Source organism: Macaca thibetana, chromosome 1 (genome assembly GCF_024542745.1).
Source record: "Macaca thibetana thibetana isolate TM-01 chromosome 1, ASM2454274v1, whole genome shotgun sequence".
In the NCBI taxonomy this organism is placed as follows: domain Eukaryota; kingdom Metazoa; phylum Chordata; class Mammalia; order Primates; family Cercopithecidae; genus Macaca; species Macaca thibetana.
In genome coordinates, this window is record NC_065578.1 from 136,970,484 (window position 1) to 136,992,067 (window position 21,584).

Genomic DNA, 21,584 nt, shown 5'->3' on the forward strand with positions numbered 1-21,584 from the left:
TGGTTGGGAATATCCTCTGATGATCTGACTCTCCTAGTCTATGGATTAAATTGATAGAAGATCTGATTTGTATAGTAAACTCCTCTGTTCATACTGGTATTGACTGTTCCTGATTCAAGATGACAGCTACAATGGTACTGTCAAAAACAGCTACATGGGGCTGGGCACGGTGACTCATGCCTGTAAACCCAGCACTTTGGGAGTCCAAGGCAGGCGGATCACAAGGTCAGGAGATCGAGACTATCCTGGCTAACACGGTGAAACCCTGTCTCTACTAAAAAAAAAAAAAAAATGCTGGGAGTGGTGGCCACCTGTAGTCCCAGCTACTCGGGAGACCGAGGCAGGAGAATGGCGTGAACCTGGGAGGTGGAGCTTGCAGTGAGCTGAGATGGCACCACTGCACTCCAGCATCAACTGGGACCACTTGAACCAGTTCCAGTTCAAGCGACAAAGCAGACTCCGTCTCAAAAAAAAAAAAAAATCCAGCTACATGGAAGTTTGTTCCTCTGCCGCATTGTGCAGTGACTGGTTTCACCCAGTACTTTAATGTGAGAATAAGCACTTTCCTCATATCAGGAATATTGTTGATGTTGCCTATTATTCACGGCTGAATGTAATCTTCAGTAGATTATCAATTATGTTTGATTATAGGTGATTAAAAAGAATGTGCATTTTTTCCTCAAAGTTGCTGGACATGTTTCTTTGAAAGCAGTTAATAAACAATTTCTAACAATTTTTATTTCTACTCATTGACAACTGGATCAATAAATATATATTTTTAATTTACTGAGATCACAAGGTCAGGAGAAGACCACGGTTAAAATATCTCATTGACAGTCCTGGATCAGATAAACTTTATAATTAGCCTTATAATTTTGCTCATTTGATTGTGAGTCAGTATTATATGCACAGAACTTGAGGCATTTTTTTCTTCACGTATATTTTACTTTTCATATTCATATAGTCGCAGTTTTTATGATAGTAATGTCTCACTCACTCATAATACCAAAAGTTAGATCGTGCTTTTCTGAGTGCCCTCTTGCCGAAGACCACCAGGATCACAACTGTTGTTAAAGAAGGTGTAAAAAATTGTAGTAATAAATATGACCACAAGCAAAGCAAACAAAAAACCACACACACACTTAGAGATAGGTCCTGTTGGGGTAAAATCAGGGTGTTGGCAGGGCTTTGTTTCTTCTGGAGGCTCTGGAGGAGAATTGTTTCCTTGTCTTTTCCATGTGCTTCCAGGGAGCACCTGCAAGCTTTTTTTTTTTCTCTTGAGCAGAGTCTCGCTCCGTAGCCCAGACTGGAGTGCAGTGGTGCAATCTCGGGTCACTGCAACCTCCGCCTCCCAGTCCCGGTTCAAGCAATACTCCTGCCTCAGCCCCCCGAATAGCTGGAAATACAGACACGTGCCACCACGCCCATCTAATTTTTGTGTTTTTAGTAGAGACAGGGTTTCACCATGTTGGCCAGGGTGGTCTTGAACTCCTGACCTCATGATCTGCCCACCTCGGCCTCCCGAAGTGCTGGGATTACAGGCGTGAGCCACCGCGCCCAGCCATAAGCTTTTGTTTATGCCCCTTCCTCCATCTTCAGAGCCACCAGAGCTTCTTCAAATCTGTGACTCTTTCTCCCCTTCCATTTATGAGGACCCTTATGATTACATTGGGCCCACATGAGTAGTTCAGGAAAAGGTCACCTGCAACCTTAATTCTGCCTTTGCAAGTAACCTAACATATTCACAGGTTCCAGAAGTTAAACATCTTTAAGGAGCCATTATTCTGCCCACCACTTGTGTTGTAGTAGCTTATGAACTGATTACTGAAATTGTGCATGAGTTTATTCGTTTTACCTTTTTATTAAAAATGGAAACCAGAGCAATTGAAAAGGTGAAATTGTACTACAATATTTATAATGAAAAATAGTCACCCTGTTTTCTGGTGTTTTTCCCATTTCCTAGGTCCTCTCCCCAAAGGCAACTACTTTCCATTATTTAATTGTTTCTTCTGGTATTTGCTTCCATTTTCCTACTGCTGCTTTAATTTAAAAAAAAAAAATTCTAACTTATGTATGTCTATATCTTTCTCCTTTCCTCTTCTCAGACTCCTACTTTTGTTTTGTGGTTAAATTGTTGTCTGCTGTTTGTTTTTATGTTATTCTTTGCTGAAACAGATCATGCACTTTGATTACATTTTTGTTCTTGTGCAAACCTTTTTGTAAAGACATCTATCTTAAATGTCCTTAAATTCTTGAACTAGTCTTAGTGTTTGTGGTAAGACTTAGTTAAGTCAGCTGCCCAGCTGTCATCCTGGAAATTACCTTCACCTTTTCCTATTGTGTTGGATTCTGTTTCCCCTGAATCACTTATTTTCCTATGTTGTTGTTTTTATTTATTCCATTACTTTGGAAATGCACACCCCTTAGTATCTTCTTGTGAAAAGAGTACCTGAGACCATGCCTTTCCAAAAATGTGTTTTACTGTCACTTTTGATGTATTTGATTGGGCATAAAAGTCTAGATTGGAAATAGTTTCCCTCTGGAATTTTGAAGGCATTATTCCATTCATTCTTTTCTATTTTCTTTTTCTTTGTTTTTTTGAGATGGAGTCTCACTCTGTTGCCAGGCTAGAGTTCAGTGGCGATCTTGGCTCACTGCAACCTCCTCCGCCTCCTGGGTTCAAGCGATTCTCCTGTGTCAGCATCCTGAGTAGCGGGGATTACAGGTGCATGCCACCATGCCCAGCTAATTTTTTTTTTATTTTTAGTAGTAGGGCTAGACGGGGTTTCATCATGTTGGTCAGGCTGGTCTCGAATTCCTGACCTCAGGTAATCTGCCTGCCTTGGCCTCCCAAAGTTCTAGGATTACAGGCCTGAGCCACTGTACCCAACTTCCCATTCATTGTTTTCTAGCTTTCAGTATTCCTTTTTTTTTTTTTTTTTTTTTTTTTTTTTTTGAGATAGAATCTGACTCTGTCACCCAGGCTGAAGTGCAGTGGCATGATCTCAGCTCACTGCAACCTCCGCCTCCCGGTTCAAACAGTTCTCTGCCTTAGCCTCCCAAGTAGCTGGGATTATAGGCACCCACCACCACACCCAGCTAATTTTTGTAGTTTTAGTAGAGATGGGGTTTCATTTGGCCAGGCTGGTCTTGAACTCCTGACATCGTGATCCACCCTCCTTGGCCTCCCAAAGTGCTGGGATTACAGGCGTGAGCCACCACACTCAGTAGTATTCATATTCTTAAGAAGTCTATAGTCATTCTAATTGTTTGTCTTGTGTATGTGACCAGTTTTTCTTTCTAGAAGTATGTAGATCTCCTGTTTTATCTCCGTGTTAAAAAATTAGAGAAGTATTGTCTTCTTGTTTGTTTTCAGTGATTTTGATGAATACTTGATAGTCTTTTCAGTTTAGAAACTTGGGCCCTTCATTTCAGGGAAATTTTCTTGTATTCTTTCTTTCTTTCTTTCTTTTTTCGAAACGGAGTTTCGCTCTTGTTGCCTATGCTGGAGTGCAATGGTGCGATCTTGGCTTACCGCAACCTCCGCCTTCCGGGTTCAAGCGATTCTCTTGCCTTAGCCTCCCAAGTAGCTGGGATTACCGGCATGTGCCACCATGCCTGGCTAATTTTGTAGAGATGGGGTTTCTCCATGTTAATCAGGCTGGTCTCGAACTCCCAACCTCAGGTGATGCGCCTGCCTCGGCCTCCCAAAGTGCTGGGATTACAGGCGTGAGCCACTGCGCCCAGCCATATTTCTTTGGTAATTTTCTCTCTTTTCACTTTTTGGTACTGTTAATAGATAATCGATCTTTTGGATTAAACTTCTAATTCTCTTATCTGTTCTTCCCTATTTTTCATGTTTATATTTTTGCTCTGTTTTCTAGGAAATATCCTCAGCTCCATCTTCTAGATTTTTTAATTTTTGTGTTTTTGTGGGCTTTTTTTTTACATTTTTAATTTCCAAGAGTTCTTTTTTCTCTGAATTGTCTTTTTTTTTTTTTTTAAGTAACTTGTTTTGCTTCATAGATGCATTAGCTTCTGTTCCTGAGGATGTTGAGTATAAATTTTGAATGTTATTTCACTGTTAAAATTTATTGTAGTTTTTTTTGTTTCCATATTGGAAGCTTTCCTCAAATGTCTGGTGATCCTTGAGTATTTCATGTTAAAGGATAAGGTACAGAACACCTAATTGTAACATTAAAGTAGGAACCTTTTTTCTAAGGTGATGAGACAGAAGTTTTGTAGAAGAACCTTCAAATGTCAGCATCTTTCAAATCAGTGTCTGTAGGTCATTATTTGGAGCCAGTTTTTCAAGAAAATACTCCTCTCTCTTGCATGGGATATATGAACCTGGTTGCCAACATTCAGAAACTAGGCAGGAGAAGTGGGGATGAGTGGGAGGTACTTACCATTTACTGGGGAAACATTTCATTTATCTGTCTAATAGCATACTCTAAGCCAAAGTGTCCTAACATCTGGAGCATCCCTGATTCATTTTCTGTAGTAAATATCCAGCCCTCTACTGAGTAGGAGCAGGGTAGCCATCTGCCTGCTTGGGGTTGGCAAACGCAATGGGATGGGGGAGGGTGGCTCCTTACATCTTATATAGACTTTAAACCAGATTCCTGTTTTCATCTAGACTTCAGCTTTTAAAGAACCTGATGCCTTTAATTTGTGAACCTTTCCAGGGTTCTCTTTTTTTTTTTTTCCCCCTCCAAGACAGAGTTTCGCTCCTGTTGCCCAGGCTGGAGTACAGTGGCACGATCTTGGCTCACTGCAACTTCTGCCTCCCGGGTTCAGGCAATTCTCCTGCCTCAGCCTCCCAAGTAGCTAGGATTATAGGCATGCACCACCACTCCTGGCTAATTTTTGCATTTTTAGTGGAGACTGGGTTTCACTACACTAGTCAGGCTGGTCTCGAACTCCTGACCTCAGGTGATCCACCCGCCCTGGCCTCCCAAAGTGCTGGGATTACAGGCATGAGCCACCACACCCAGCCCTTTCCAGGGTTCTCTAAATTGGCTTCCTTATTCCTTTTAGTGGGATTTCATTAAGGATCAGGGGTAATTGTGTGTGTTCAATCTATCATGTTTAACTGAAGGTTTATCTGCATGTTTTCTTTTCTAAGCAGGATTTGTGTTTGCTTTTGTTTGCCATAGAAAGCAGAATTCCAAAATTGATTGAATTAAATAACTTTGTAATAATAATAATTAATGAGTGGAAGAGCTGAGGATGATGCCTGCATTCCCTTCTGAGAGGACTGAAATAGAACTTTCCTTCAGGAATAGGGCCCTGGTTAAAGATTTTTGAGTTTCTACAAGGCTTTTTGTGTCAGTGCAGTTAGTGGAGTTATTACTTTCCTGCTAACTACATTTAACGTTTACGGTACCAGAAATAATTTAGAAGAAAATTATTCTTGGCCGGGCGTGGTGGCTCATGCTGTAATCCCAGCACTTCAGGATTCTGAGGCAGGCGGATCACCTGATGTCAGGAGTTTGAGACTAGCCTGGTCAACATTGGTGAAACCCCATCTGACTAAAAATAAAAAAAATTAGCTAAGTGTGGTAAGTGCACTTCTGTAATCCCAGCTACTGGGGAGGCTGAGGCAGGAGATTACTTGAACCTGGGAGGCGGAAGTTGCAGTGAGTTGAGATCGTCCCACTGTACTCCAGTCTGGGCGACATGAGGCTCTGTCTCAGAAAAAAAAAAGAAGAAGAAAATTATTCTCATCTGATTTAAAAGACTAAACTCTTGTGATGTGTCAACCAGAGCCACCTGAAGAGTAAGAGAGAAGTAACTTTTTGTGTAATACTAGTAGTCTGCCTAACAATATAGATTATGAAGGATTTTTATTTTTCTGTGGTTTTTTTTTTTTGAAGCTTAGGATTTCAGTACTGTGTGAACTGTGCTATACCAAAACTGGTTGGGATTAGCACAGCCTCCTGGGTTTTGTATATTCCTTGGGAGAATAATCTCTTAACCTAATCCCAAAGGCTGAAAATACATTGCTTTGACTTTAAAAATGTGTATTAAAAAAGGTAATGTATATGTGTGTTTGATTACAAAGTACATATGCTTACTGAAAATTTGGGGAAATAAAAAATGAATACATAAAATAAAATTAATTTGTAATACAGTCTTTCAAAAATAATTATTAGTATTAACATTGTTTTGTTTTGAGACAGGGTCTCACTCTGTCACCCAGGCTGGAGTGCAGTGGCACCATCATGGCTCACCACAGTCTCAACCCCTAGGATCAAGGGATCCTCTCGTCTTGGCCACCCTAGTAGCTGGGACTGTGGTACACACCACCATGCCCAGCTAATTTTTGGGTTTTTTGTGTGTGTGGAGACAGGGTTTCACCGTGTTTCGCAGGCTAGTCTCAAACTCCTGGGCTCAAGCACTCTACCTGCCCTAGCTTTCCAAAGTGCTAGGATTATAGGCATGAGCCACCAGTCCCTGCTGGGTTTATTTGTTTGCTTGTTTGTTGTTTAGACAGGGTCTTCATCTGTCACCCAGACTGGAGTTCAGTGGTGCTTTCATGGTTTATTGGAGCCTCGACCTTGAGGCTCAAGCAATCCTGAGCCTCCAGAGAAGCCTGGACTTCAGGCGCATGCCACCACACCCAGCTGTTTTTTAGTTTTTTTGTAGAGGTGGGGTCTTGCAGTGTTGCTCAGGTTGGTCTCAAACTCCTGGACTCAAGTGATCCTCCCACTTCAGCCTCCTAAAGTGTCGGGATTACAGGCGTGAGCCACCGCGCCTGGCTGTTTGTTTTCTTGATTTTGTTTTTTGAGACAAATTTGGCTCTCATATAGAAAAAATGTTAATTTGGAGATTTAGTAGTAAGATTTAAAGAAAGGATTATAGAGCAATTATTTTTATTTTCTTCAGAGTCAGAATCTCAATGGATTGCCCAGGCTAGATTCTAACTTGTGGATTCAAATGATCCCTCCTGTCTCAGCCTCCCGAATAGGTGGGACTATAGGTGCATGCCGCTGCAGCTGGCGACAGAGCAATTCTTAAAACTAGTAAGTGCATAAAAGAGTAAATGGGAATGCCAGGACAGTTCACAAGAATGGATATACTGTTTTGTTCATTCTCATAGTAGTTGACCCATAAAGTCAATTTCTTTTGTGAGATTTGCTGGGCGTGTTTTTTGATGAGGGCCTGTGAACAAAAACATAGGCTTAAGCACTGAAGTTCACAGAGGTGAACGAATCTGTTTGACTGCCTGACCAGAACTAATACTGAAAACGTATTCCTCTTTTTTTTTTCTTTGAGATGGAGTTTTGCTCTTGTTGCCCAGGCTGGAGTACAATGGCACAATCTCGGCTCACTGTAACCTCTGCCTCCCAGGTTCAAGCGACTCTCCTGCCTTAGCCTCCCAAGTAGCTGGGATTGCAGGCATGTGCCACCATGCCCGGCTAATTTTTGTATTTTCGATAGAGATGGGGTTTCACCATGTTAGTCAGGCGGGTCTCAAACTCCTGACTCAGGTGATCTACCCGCCCCAGCCTCCCAGAGCGCCAGGATTACAGGCGTGAGCCACTGTGTCTGGCCACGTATTCCTCTTTTTAAAAATACATTTATTGGCCAGGCATGGTGGCTTACATCTGTAATCCCAGCATTTTGGGAAGCCAAGGCAGGCAGATCACCTGAGGTCAGGAGTTCAGGACCAGCCTGGCCAACCCAACATGGTGAAACCCCGTCTCTATGAAAAATACAAAATTTAGCCGGGCATGGTGGCACACACCTGTAGTCCCAGCTACTCAGGAGGCTGAGGCACGAGAATCGCTTGAACCCGGGAGGCAGAAGTTGCAGTAAGCGGAGATCACGCCACTGTGCTCCATCATGGGTGAAAGAGCAAGACTCCATCTCAAAATAAATAAATAAAAACACTTTTTAAATTTGCACTATATTTTTAATTCTGTCAGGTGTAAAAAGGGCAGATGTTAAAATAACATCCAAAAGTACTGAAACTCGACCAGGCACGGTGGCTCACACCTGTAATCCCAGCACTTTGAGAGGCCGAGGCGGGCGGATCACCTGAGTTCAGGAGTTCAAGACCAGCCTGGCCAACATGATGAAACCTCGTCTGTACTAAAAAATGCAAAAATTAGCCGGACGTGGTGGTACATGCCTGTAATTCTAGCTACTAGGGAGGCTGAGGCAGGAGAGTCGCTTGAAATTGGGAGATGGAGGTTGCATTGAGCCAAGATTGTGCCACCGCACTCCAGCCTGGGTGACAGAGCGAGACTCTGTCTCAAAAAAAAAAAAAAGTGTTTACTTACCATCCCTCAAAGCCCCTGCACTTAGTTCACATTATCAAATGCTTGAAATAAAGAAGCAAGTTGGCCAGGCATGGTGACTCATGTCTATAATCCCAACACTTTGGAAGGCTAAGGCAATTGATTACTTGAGGCCAGGAGCTCGAGACCAGCCTGGGCAACATGACAAAACCCTCTCTCTACAAAAACAAAAATTAACTGGGCATAGTGGCACTCACTGATAGTTCCAGCTACTCAGGAGGCTGAGGTGGTAGAATTTCTTGAGCCCAGGAGTTCAAGGCTACAGTGAGCTGTGATCATGCCACTGCCTTCCAGCCTGGGCGACAGAGTGAGAACCTGTCTCAAAGAGAAGCAAATTTATCATCTGGTAGGAAATGAACCCTCCCTCCATTAGTAGAAAACCCACATAGCAGTATTTTACAGATAACTTTATAGCAATAGTCACAGATTTCAAAAAATTTTTTTCATATCCACTTGCCCCATCTATTAGTTCAAATCACCTTCCTGCGGCAAAAAAAAAAAATTTTGTGTGCATATGTTCGAAATTGCTATTTTGCATGACTAATCAGAAAAGTGGTCTTCAGGTGCATAGTTTCCATGTGATTTTATCTTTACTGACATGTATTTAGATAAAACCACTTAATTGAATTTATTCTTAAAAAAAGAAAGGAAAAATGCACTCTCAGGCCCACCACATCTTTTTTTCTTGAATCATTGGCAGAATATGTTCTTTTATAGGCTCAAGATAAAATGACATAGGTTAATGTTTTTTCTTTTTCTTTTTTTTTTTTTTTTTTGAGATGGAGTCTCACTCTGTTGCCCAGGCTGGAGTGCGGTGGCTGGATCTCAGCTCACTGCAAGCTCCGCCTCCCGGGTTTACGCCATTCTCCTGCCTCAGCCTCCTGAGTAGCTGGGACTATAGGCGCCCGCCACTTGCCTGACTAGTTTTTTGTATTTTTTAGTAGAGACGGGGTTTCACCGTGTTAGCCAGGATGGTCTTGATCTCCTGACCTCGTGATCCGCCCGTCTCGGCCTCGCAAAGTGCTGGGATTACAGGCTTGAACCACCGCGCCTGGCCCTTTTTTTTTTTTTTTTGAGATGGAATCTCACTCTGTTGCTTAGACTGGAGTGCAGTGGCATGATCTCAGCTCACTGCAACCTCTGTCTCATTCAAATGATTCTCTTGCCTCAGCCTCCTGAATAGCTGGGATTACAGATGTGCTGCACCACCACACCCAGCTAGTTTGTGTATTTTTAGTAGAGAGAGGGTTTTGCCATGTTGGCCAGACTGATCTCAAACTCCTGACCTCAAACGATCCACCTGCCTTGGCCTCCCAAAGCGCTGGGATTACAGGTGTGAGCCACTGTGCCTGGCTGCTTAATGCCAGTGGCTGCTTAATGCCTTTTTTTTTGTTTTAAAAAACAAAAACTCGCTAAATCACGAGGCTAAGATCGGGAGCTGGAGCTATTTTTCAAATTATCTATTTTTCATTATCTATTAGCTATTTTTCATTTGTTAAGAGTGATAAGGGGGTGGGCACAGTGGCTCACGCCTGTAACCCCAATACTTTGGGAGGCTGAGGTGGGTGGATCACCTGAGGTTGGAAGTTGGAGACAAGCCTGGCCAACATGGTGAAACCCCATCTCTGCTAAAAATATAAAAACTAGCTGCGTGTGGTGGCACACACCTGTAGTCACAGCTACTCGGGAGGCTGAGGCAGGAGAATCACTTGAACCCAGAAGACGGAAGCTGCAGTGAGTTTATGCAGTGAGATTGTGCCACTCACTGCACTCCAGCCTGGGCAACAGAGCGAGACTCCGTCTCAAAAAAACAGTGAGAAGGAAGTTGTTCTGGGCTGTGTTTCTCTAATAATCACCTGTGTCATAGTAGTGTAAGAAAACTTTTGGTGATTAATGTACTTGTTAAGTATTTGATGATTAATGTCATCACATATTATGTGTTATATGTGCTGTATACTTTTATACAGCTGGCTGCACAGTAGGTTTGTTTACACCAGCGTCACCATAAATACTTGAGTTATGTGTCGCACCGTGTTATGGTGGCTACCACACCACTAGGCCATAGGAAAATTTGGGCTCCATTATTATCTTATGGGACTACGGTCATAGAAACAATTTGTCCTTTACTGAAATGCCATTATGCAAGGCATGGCTGTACCGCATTGTTTCGACTTTCTCTTATTGATAACCTTTTATTTCCAGTCACAAGAAAACAGTGCTGCAATGAATGTCCTTGTATCTGCCTCCTTCTGTATATTTGGGAGTTCTTGTCAAGCATATGTAATGAGAACTGGAATGACTGGATCATAGGGCATACACATTTATAATTTTGAAATACAGGTGTCTCTCATTGTCCATGGTTTTGCTTTCCCTGGTTTCAGATACCCAGGGTTAATCAAGGTCTGAAAATAGGTGAGTAGAGTACAGTCAGATATTTTGAGAGAGAGAGATCCCACATTCACATAACTTATTGTTGTATATTGTTATATAATTGTTATATTTTATTGAGAATGGGTACTTGTAGGATCTTAATAACTTTAGATGTTATCTTTTTTATTTATCTGATGGGGGGGTCTTGCTATCTAATGCTTTTAATTTGTATTTCTTGACTAGTGGGGTTGAATATCGTTTTGGATATTTATTGGCAGCTTCTATATTTTTTCTTCTGAGTTTCCTGTTGTTCTTTAACTCATATTCTTCTCACTCATTAGTGATTTTATTTCACCACTATATACATGAATGAGACATATAGGTAGCATATACTACTTTCAAGCCCCCTCCCCATTTTCTTTAAATTTGGTAGTCTGTTATCATTGGAATCAACCAGTAGTTAATGCTGCCATTTATCAAAGAAGCAGAACTGAGTATTTCCCATTTTACTAGAACCTAATTTCATACGACTTTTAAATGTTGGTAGCAGTTAGTCTTTATAGGTCAAACTTGTCGCACTCTTCATTGCCTATATGGAAACTTACCAGAGTCAATCAGATGAAGGGAAGAAAAGCATTAATAGTTTTTAATAATAATAATCCTGTTTGCCAGGCACGGTGGCTCATGCCTGTAATCCCAGCACTTTGGGAGGCTGAGATGGGCAGATCACGAGGTCAGGAGATCGAGACCATCCTGGCTAACACGGTGAAACCCCATCTCTACTAAAAATACAAAAATTAGCCAGGCGTAGTGGCGGGCGCCTGTAGTCCCAGCTACTCGGGAGGCTGAGGCAGGAGAATGGCGTGAACCCAGGAGGTGGAGCTTGCAGTGAGCCGAGATCGCGCCACTGCACTCCAGCCTGGGCGACTGAGCAAGACTCCGTCTCAAAAAAAAAATAATAATAATAATAATAATAATCCTATTGCCTCTGAAGTAGCAACCTCTGAAGTGTAACCCTCTCTTTATTGATGAATAAACTGAGAGGTTGAATGGTCACATAGCTAGGAAGTGTCTCAGATGAGATTTAAACCCAGGCCATCCAATTCCAAAGCCTTTTCCACCACGTTGTACTGCCTCAGTGGGATGGATACATTTTTGAATACAGCCTTTCAAAGTGTATGTAATCTCTTATGCATGATCGTGTTAAAAGGGACTAATATAAAATTATTTTAAGTGTTTCTTTTCTCTTTTGGCTAAAAATTATTTTTAAAAGCTATTTTAAAAACCGATTGTTGGCCTGGACATGGTGCCTCACACCTGTAATCCCAGCACTTTGGGAGGCTGAGGCAGGAGGATTGCTTGAGCCCAGGGTTCAAGACCAGTCTGGGCAACATTGTAAGACGTTGTCTCTGCAAAAAATAAAAAATTAACCAGATGTAGTGGCACATGCCTGTAGTCCCAGCTTCTCAGGAGGCTGAGGCAGAAGGATTGCTTAAGCCTGGGAGATCAAGGCTGCAGCCTGACTGCAGCTTGACAGATGGGTTTTTCTGTAGTAGCTTTAGCGTGAATATTGATAGTTGGCTTATTTTTACAACATAATTCAGGATAGGCATGGTGGTTCACACTTGTAATGCCGTCTCTTTGGGGGACTGAGGCGGGAGAATCACTTGAGCTCAGGAGTTTGAGACCAGCCTGGGCAACATAGTGAGACCTTGTCTCTACAAAAATAAAAACATTTTCCAGGGATGATGGCACATGCTCCACCTGTAGTCCCAGGTAGTTGGGTAGCTGAGGTGGGAGGATCACTTAAGCTCAGCAGGTTGAGGCTGCAGTGAGCTGTGATCATGCCACTGCATTCCAGCCTGGGCAATAGAGTGAGACCTTGTCTCAAAAAAAAAAAGCAAAAAAAAAAAAACCATCATACAGGATTTCTGTCTTAGGTTCTGTTATTCATAAAATGTAGTAATTGGGCTGGGCTCAATTACTATGCTGGCTCAAATCCCAGCACTTTTGAAAAAGAGGCTGAGACGAGAGGCTTGCTTGAACCCAAGAGTTCGAGACCAGCCTGGGCAGACCCCGTCTCTGCAAAAAGACATGTTTGGTGGCACGCACGTATAGTCCAGCTACTTGGGGGGCTGAGGTGGGAGGATCATTTGAGTCCAGGAGGTCAAGGCTGCAGTGAGCCGTCATCACACCATTGCACTCCAGCCTGGACAACAGAGTAAGACTCTGTCTAAAAATAAAAACATTTTTAAAAAGTAATTGAAATAAAAATTTCACTATAATAGTGTTTGTGTCTATTACAGGCAGTTTGTGACATACTTTGTAGTAAAACTTTAGTATATAATGCTGAAAATCATGTATTTTGCCAGTGCTAATTGTTTTCTTTGTGTTTCTTACAGAAAAAGATGGCAAAGCATTTCATTCAACTTATGAAGAAAAATTGAAGCTTGTGGCACTGCATAAGCAGGTTCTTATGGGCCCATATAATCCAGACACTTGTCCTGAGGTTGGATTCTTTGATGTGCTGGGGAATGACAGGAGGTAACAGTGTTTTTCTGTGTAGTGAATTTAATGAGAATAATGTTGGCAAAGGGTACAATGTGTATTGGTTAAGACGTGAATAGCTGGCTCATTAGCTTAAAATAAGAACTTAACATTTTTTCTTGTAGCTTCTGGAGTCTTCAGATATTTATCTGTTTTTAGTTTAGAGATGTTTATGGCTAAATATTGTGGAAGAACTGTATTCATCTGATTATTAACATAAGACAAGTAGAGGTTCATTTGGTTCTTCCCAAATAATATTAAAAGTAGCCGTTTAAAATACATAGTAATTGATTGCGTTATTGAGGCATAAAAAAATTGTGACAAAAAAAATACATTGAGTATTTTTGTTTAATTAAGGTTCAAATATTATATAAGAAAAGTAGGCCGGGTGCAGCAGTTCACGCCTGTAATCCCGGCACTTTGGGAGTCCAAGGTGGGTGGACCATTTGAGGTCAGGAGTTCAAGACCAGCCTGGCCAACATAAAACCTCATCTCTACTAAAAATAAAAAAATTAGCCAGCGGTAGTAGTGCACGCCTGTAATTCCAGCTACTTGGGAGACTGAAGCAGGAGAATCGCTTGAGCCTGGGAGGCAGAGGTTTTGGTGAGCCAAGATCACGCCATTGCATTCCAGTCTGGGCAACAAAGTGAGATCCTGTCTCAAAAAAAAAAATTGATACCCTTTTGCTGTATGGGAATCATCAGCAATGCAGTTGTTTGGATTGTATGTGGCATATCTAGTAAATCAATACATACTTGTTAAAACTTGAAGTTTTGAGCCTTTTGCTTACAGTAGAATCATTCTTCATTTTAGTTACAATTGAGAATTATTCATATTTAGTTTAAATTTAAAAGTTCTCTTTCTACTAAGAAGGGGAGGTAACTTTTCTTGTTATTCCTTACAGGAGAGAATGGGCAGCCTTGGGAAACATGTCTAAAGAGGATGCCATGGTGGAGTTTGTCAAGCTCTTAAATAGGTGTTGCCATCTCTTTTCAACGTACGTTGCGTCCCACAAAATAGAGAAGGAAGAGCAAGAAAAAAAAAGGTGAAGTTTGAGGGCATGGAATACTTTACTGCTGCACAGCCCAGTGTACTGATGCTTTTGTTTTATGGAGTGTCTGTTCTAGTTCTAGATCAGGTGTTTTGCTTTCCTTGGATCCCCATTTCTTGTGGCAATTGTTCAAACTTCCTGATGTGAGCAGGTATTTATATTATGAGTTTTGTGGGGAGGGAGAACTGCTTCCTACTGGCTGTGTCTTTAAAAGAAACCTCCCATCCATCATGGCCTTCCTTTTGTTTTATTACAGTAAGTTTCTGAATAAGCCCCACCATAAACTCAACCACTCCCTCCTCCCTATCCTCTGGTCTTACATACCCTTTGCTGCAGTCTCCCTTGAGCTTCTAGAATACTCATGCTCCATTTCATTGTTTGCAACTATGCTACCTTATATAGACATTCATGTTGGCTTTGGCGTCCAGCTGGCTTATTGATTATTTTCACGTTTTGGAGGAGGAGCTACTAAATGTGCTGTTTATGTTTATGGGATTCTCCGTTGTAGTTGAGAATTAGAATTATAGTTACACCTTATTTATCTAGTAGCTGTATTTTCAACAGTTTTGACTACCTAAAATTTTAAGTGATGAAAATGATGCTACAAAACCAATTTTTCTTCAGGTTATGTTATACTTTTTTTTTTTAGACGGAGTCTTGTTCCGTTGCTATTGCTCAGGCTGGAGTGCAGTGAAATGATCCTCTGCCTCCTGGGTTCAAGCAGTTCTCCTGCCTCAGCCTCTCGAGTAGCTGGGATTACAGGTGCCTGCCACCAACCCAGCTAATTTTTGTGTTTTTAGTAGAGATGAGGTTTCACTATGTTGGCCAGGCTGGTCTCAAACTCCTGACCTCAGGTGATCCACTGCCTCAGCCTCCCAAAGTGCTGGGATTACAGGCGTGAGCCATGTTGCCCAACAGATGTTATTCTTTAAAAACAATTGATTCTCTGGTTTCCTGCCTTAACCTGGATTAAAAATAACAGATTAGAAGAGAAAATAGCTTGATAATGAGGGACATAATAGAAAGCATGAAAAATAGACATGAGAATTATAAAAGCATGGCATTCAGGGGTCATATAATATGAAGGTAAACTCCATTACAATAGTATGATGTACAGTTTTTATGTTTATAGCTGTAACCCCTGAGTCATCAAGAGATGGAACATTAGTTATGATTTATTCCTGTTTAAGATAATAGGAAATGGCTTAATTACATTTTCAGAAGATATTTATCCAAAGAAAGTTTTTTTTAATCTAAAAGAAAGGTTTTGGTTCTTAGGAGAATAGAATGAGATTTCTTTAACTGGAAAATTGATTTATGTCCTGTAGTCCTTTGTGTAGTGATGTTGGATCAATCAGGTATCGCTATGATGTCTGTAGAATAAGTATCTATTGCTTTTTAAGTTCTTATTTTAATGATATATATGCATATTTCTCTTAAGCATTGTCAAAAGTTACTACTCAACATATAGAGCTGCATTTTCTTTTTAAAAATATACTTTTGTCATGGGATAAAGTCCATATAGAATTATTTTAAAGTGTTGAAGAGTAGATTTCACCTGTCCTGAAGCTTAAGCTCTGGCTTGTGAACCTTCTTGCCCTGTACCAGTTGTGACACATTAAAAGTAGGTCATGGCTGGGTGCAGTGGCTCACGCCTGTGGTGGCTCACATCTGTAATCTCAGCACTTTGGGAGGCCAACGCGGGCAGATCACTTGAGTCCAAGAGTTCAGGACCAGCCTGGGCCACATGGCAAAACCCCATCTCTACAAAAAAAACATAAAAATTAGCCGAGTGTGGTTGCAGGTTCCTATAGTTCCAGCTACTCAGGAGGCTAAGGTGGGAGGATCGTTTGAGCCTGGGAGGCAGAGGTTGCAGTGAGCCAGGAACGTGCCTCCGCACTCCAGTCTGGGTGACAGAGTAAGACCCTGTCTCAGAAAAAAAAAAAGTAGGTCATGTTATTGTTTTATTTTGAGCCTTGGCTGTGGCTCAGGTAGTTGTTAATCACTTATAGGAGTTAGAGGGGAGAAAGGTGAGGTAGCCCAGACAATTCTCGTGGTAGAAACAAGAAATGGTGTTTTATCTGATACTCCTTAGAAATCTTCCCTTTCATCCTGTCTGCAGCCTCCCTGGACACCATACCAGTCTCAGACCCTGAAGATGTCCCTTCCTAGCACAATAGGATCTGTTCTTTTTGGAAGGGTCTTGTGGGATGGGTGAAAGCTGGGCAAGGGCCGCACTGAGAGGTTAGCCATTCTTTTTTAAATTAAAAGCTTAAAAGCCTGTAATTTTAATTTCAGATCGAAATCCTGGCTACACGTGAAAAATAAATACAAAAAACTATAAAGATTTTCAGGAGAATTAAATCCGGGAGGCGGAGCTTGCAGTGAGTATCCGGCCACTGCACTCCAACACAAACTGTCTCAAAAAAAAAAAAAAAAAAAAAAAAAAAAAAAAAAAAAAAAAAAAAAAAATTTTTTTTCCACACATTTTTTTTTTTATTGAAACACAAACTGAAAAAAATCTTTTTCCCACATTTTTTTTTATTCCACTCTCCTTTGTGTAGATAATAACTGATAAATTTAGGGTATATCCTTCCAGATCTTTTCCTTTGTATTCACCTTTTTTTTTTTTCATTAAGCAAATGTATTAAATGTCTTTACATATTAGGCATGTATTTCTATCCTTTGGCTCTGCGGTGTTTCAGGGTGGATTTTTTACTTCTATACACATTTGTCGAGTGCTTGTTCTTTCTAGCACTGTGCTAAGCCCTGAGGATGTAGTGGTGTGAGATAGGCAGTCTCTTTCCCTATGAAGCATCTACTTTAATGGGTAAGGCAGATCTGTTGCTAAATGTATCACACAAATTTAATTACAATGACAGCAGGTATTATGAAGGAAAAGCTTTTAGTGCTGTGAGCCTGTATTAGAGGGGATCCTTCAGGGTATGGGAATATTATAATGATTTAAGTAGTGTCTTATGTTGGACACATTTCTGTTGCTGTGCAACAGGAATTATTCTTGATGTGATTTGTATATTGTGAGATTGATTCCCTATAAGTTTCTGCTAGTAAAGTGTGTGTATTTTAAATTTTGATATATATATCCACATTGTTCTCTAAAAAGGTCATGTCAGTTTTCACTGGGAACTAAAGTTTTATATTTAAAAAGGATTCAATGTATAGTGTTCATTCTCTATCTTTTGCTTTGTAGGAAGGAGGAAGAGGAGCGAAGGCGGCGTGAAGAGGAAGAAAGAGAACGTCTGCAACAGGAGGAAGAGAAACGTAGGAGAGAAGAAGAGGAAAGGCTTCGACGGGAGGAAGAAGAAAGGAGACGGATAGAAGAAGAGAGGCTTCGGTTGGAGCAGCAAAAGTAAGCTTATTATATGGCTTATGTTTTAAAATAAGAAATGGAAAAAAAAAAAGAATAAAAATAAGAAATGAGCAGGCTGGGCGTGGTGGCTCACGCCTGTAATCCTAGCACTTTGGGAGGCGGAGGCGGGCAGATCACCTGAAGTTGGGAGATGGAGACCATCCTGGCTAACACGGTGAAACCCTGTCTCCATTAAAAATACAAAAAATACAAAAAATTAGCCAGGCACGGTGGCACATGCCTGTAATCCCAGCTACTCGGGAGGCTGAGGCAGGAGAATCGCTTGAACCCAGGAGGCGGAGGTTGCAGTGAGCCAAGATCGTGCCATTGTACTCCAGCCTGGGCAACAAGAGCAAAACTACGTCTCAAAAAAAAAGAAAAAAGGAATGTGTTAGGTTTTGGGGTTCACTTGCAGAACCTAGAGATTGGAAGCAGGAACTGAGGTTGCTTGGTTGTGCTGTTTCTTGTCTCTGCTTCTCTCAGCTTATGTCTCTGCTTCATTCTTGCTCTCTGCAAGTTGTCACTGTCTGCTTTGGCATATGCAAGTCTATCCCAGAATTTATTTGGTCCATGTTTCCATGCATCTGACAGAGACTGGCTGGAATCTGTGAGACCCAGTTGCAACTTCTCAGGACAGAGAATCTTCTTGGCCCAGTCTATGTCAGATATCCATTTATGGTCCTTAGTACAAGATTTGGTGGCTGCAACTATTGCTTACTCAGTAAGGGCTTTGAGACACAGGGACTGACGGTTCTTCAAGAGGGAACTGTGGGGTACAAAGAGGCAGTGATTTAACACCCATAGAGCACTGTGGGAAGTAAGTCTGAGGTTGTAGGGGTGGCATGGCTTATAGGTTAAACCAGAGAAGTTGAGAGTCCATTGATTTCTTCTCATTATTTCTGGGTAGTTCCTCAGAAAAAGATTTAGTGCTAGCCTCAAACTCACCCAGGGCCTCATTCAACTTTGGAGAAAGACTATGAATGCAGTTCTTTTTGCGGGGAGGTTGTCCTAGGTGGATCCAGTGTTGTGCTGTATGCAGGAGTTTGTGAGGCTTTGCTTTGTTATCTATTAATAGATGGCTGTGAGGTCTCTGTTAAGTTGGTCACATAAGTGGTTGCTGGCCGTGGTGGCTCATGCCTGTAATCCCAGCACTTTGGGAGGCCGAGGTGGGCAGATCACTTGAGGTCAGGGGTTTGAAACCAGCCTGGCCAACATGGTGAAACCATCTCTGCTAAAAATATAGATTAGCCAGGCATGGTGGCAGGTGCCTGTAATCCCAGCTACTTGGGAGGCTGAGGCAGGAGAATCGCTTGAACCTGGGGGGTGGAGGTTGCAGTGAGCTGAGATCACACCACTGCACTCCAGCATGGGTGACAGAGTGAAATTCCGTCTCAAGAAAAAAAAAAAAAGGACTTCCTCTCAAGCTTGGCATTTGTTTGGTGGGGTCCCACGCAGGTTCAACAAGCGTATCGAGAAGTGTTATTTCTGTTCGGGGCCCATCTACCCTGGACACGGCATGATGTTCGTCCGCAACGATTGCAAGGTGTTCAGATTTTGCAAATCTAAATGTCATAAAAACTTTAAAAAGAAGCGAAATCCTTGCAAAGTTAGGTGGACCAAAGCATTCCGGAAAGCAGCTGGCAAAGAGCTTACAGTGGATAATTCATTTGAATTTGAAAAACGTAGAAATGAACCTATCAAATACCAGCAAGAGCTATGGAATAAGACTATTGATGCAATGAAGAGAGTTGAAGAGATCAAACAGAAACGCCAAGCTAAATTTATAATGAACAGATTGAAGAAAAATAAAGAGCTACAGAAAGTTCAGGATATCAAAGAAGTCAAGCAAAACATCCATCTTATCTGAGCCCTTCTTGCAGGCAAAGGGAAGCAGTTGGAAGAGAAAATCGTACAGCAGTTACAAGAGGATGTGGACATGGAAAGATGCTCCTTAAAAATCTCTGTAACCATTTCTTTTGTGTACATTTGAAAATGCCCTTTGGATACTTGGAACTGCTAAATTATTTTATTTTTTACATAAGGTCACTTAAATGAAAAGCGATTAAAATACATCTTTCCTGCATTGCCATCTACTTAACATCAGATATTACGGATGTTAGATTGCATCTCAGTGTTAAATCTTCACTGATAGATGTACTTAAGTAAATCATGAAAATTCTTGTAACTATAGAAGTGAATTGTGGATGTAAAATGGTTATGCCATTTGGATAATGGCACTAGGCAGCATTTGTATAGTAACTAATGGCAAAAATTCATGGCTAGTGATGTATAAAATAAAATATTCTTTGCAGTAAAATATTTCCTTTATTAATGTTATAGAAGGGAGGGATACAAAAAGAAACTAACAGTTTGTATGGCAGTGTCAGATATTATTTTAATTTTATTATTTCCTGTTTTGGTTTATTTGCATCTTAGAAGAGCATAATGACATTGTTTGATGCAGCCTAAATTATGCTGGACTGTTTTGACCTGGTTTAACCCTTCTGATAGGTAGTTGTGGATGTTGGGGATGAGAACTGAATAATCTTTGCCTGGGGTGACACTACACTATAGAATTTCCACTTTGGAGAATATTCAGTTCTAACTTGTGATTCCTGGTAGAACAAACTTTATTTTTCTAGCCCAGCAATGATCTAGAAGCAGAGGAATCCCAGCACCTTTGAAAAGTTATTATGTGGTTGTCTTTTAAAAAGCTCCTGTTTTTGGAAAGTAGAATTTGTGGGTACAACATATGTTCATTATTTGTACATAAAATAAAACCATTTAAAAAGTAAAAAAAAGAAAAAAAAAGCAGCAACAGCATGTGGTTTATCTGTAAAAGAATATGAGTGTCTCTAAACTAAGCATGCCAAGATATTTTCAGTATTTCCTTTATTAAGACAGGCTTTAAATTAAATGCTGTGGACCCTCAATTTTTCACTGGCCTTATTTATACTTACCAGGGCCACCTGTAACATCTTCCATCTATTCTTCAGCCTCTTAACTGTTTTTTATGTATTTAGGTAGAGAAGCCATAACCAACAGTTAAATACCTCATCTATGTCAGAGATGACAATCCATCATCTTACAGCATCATGGTTAATTAGTATAGCTCTAGAGCCAAACTGCCTGGATTTGCATTAGCTAGCAGTATAGTCTTGGGCAAGTAAATGAAGTCCTGGATTTGCATCTGCTAGCAGTATAGTCTTGGGCAAGTAACTGAACCCTCTGTCATAGGGTTGTTGTGAGGACTAAATGGGTTAGTATGTGTACTTTCAACCCTTTATGGCACGTAGTAAGGGCACAATAAGTGTTAGTAATTATGATGGTGGTAATGATGATGATCATATGCTTATCTTCCATCCCAAATTTTCCTGGAAAATCCTAAGTACAAAATTAGAGGCCAGGCTTATTTTCTTAAATCTTTCTTCTGGACCCAGAATACATACTAATTGGTATACATTAGTAGCTTAGTTGTTTTTAAGAGTTACAAACTATGAAAGTAAGTAATAAGGACATTTTATTTTGTCATGAACAATCTCCTATAGCCAGACTAGTATATATATTTTTAATGTTTTTAGGCAGCAGATAATGGCAGCTTTAAACTCCCAGACTGCCGTGCAGTTCCAGCAGTATGCAGCCCAACAGTATCCAGGGAACTACGAACAGCAGCAAATTCTCATCCGCCAGTTGCAGGAGCAACACTATCAGCAGTATATGCAGCAGTTGTATCAAGTCCAACTTGCACAGCAACAGGTATGATAGACAACCCTAGACTTCAGCCTTAGAGAGAGTTCTTAGTTTCATTGGAACCCAAGTTCTTTTTTAACAGTCGCAGATGAATTTTGCATTAGTTAGCCTCTAAGGTGTAAAGTAACTTTTGGGTGATCTTTTAGGCAGACTTGAGAATTGCACAGGCAATTGTGAGAGAAAATAT

General features: G+C 41.0%; 2 protein-coding genes across 2 annotated transcripts in view; both read left to right on the plus strand.

Moving 5' to 3' along the window:
• ACBD3 (acyl-CoA binding domain containing 3) overlaps nucleotides 1–21,584 on the plus strand; it is a 47,893-nt gene that overhangs the window by 10,138 nt on the left and 16,171 nt on the right. Inside the window, exons 2-5 of the mRNA XM_050760515.1 lie at nucleotides 13,082–13,223; nucleotides 14,131–14,271; nucleotides 17,489–17,647; nucleotides 21,229–21,403. Coding sequence (XP_050616472.1) covers nucleotides 13,082–13,223; nucleotides 14,131–14,271; nucleotides 17,489–17,647; nucleotides 21,229–21,403 — 617 coding nt within the window. The remainder of the gene's footprint in view (nucleotides 1–13,081; nucleotides 13,224–14,130; nucleotides 14,272–17,488; nucleotides 17,648–21,228; nucleotides 21,404–21,584) is intronic.
• Nucleotides 19,027–20,448, plus strand: LOC126937199 (probable ribosome biogenesis protein RLP24). Its single transcript, XM_050760571.1, has one exon. The coding sequence runs from the start codon at nucleotides 19,164–19,166 to the stop codon at nucleotides 19,512–19,514; it is 351 nt and encodes a 116-aa protein (XP_050616528.1). The 5' UTR covers nucleotides 19,027–19,163; the 3' UTR covers nucleotides 19,515–20,448.

What these genes read in the sequence shown, in the direction of transcription:
- LOC126937199 (XM_050760571.1), top strand. Translation starts at nt 19,164, where the DNA reads ATGATGTTCGTCCGCAACGATTGCAAGGTGTTCAGATTTTGCAAATCT.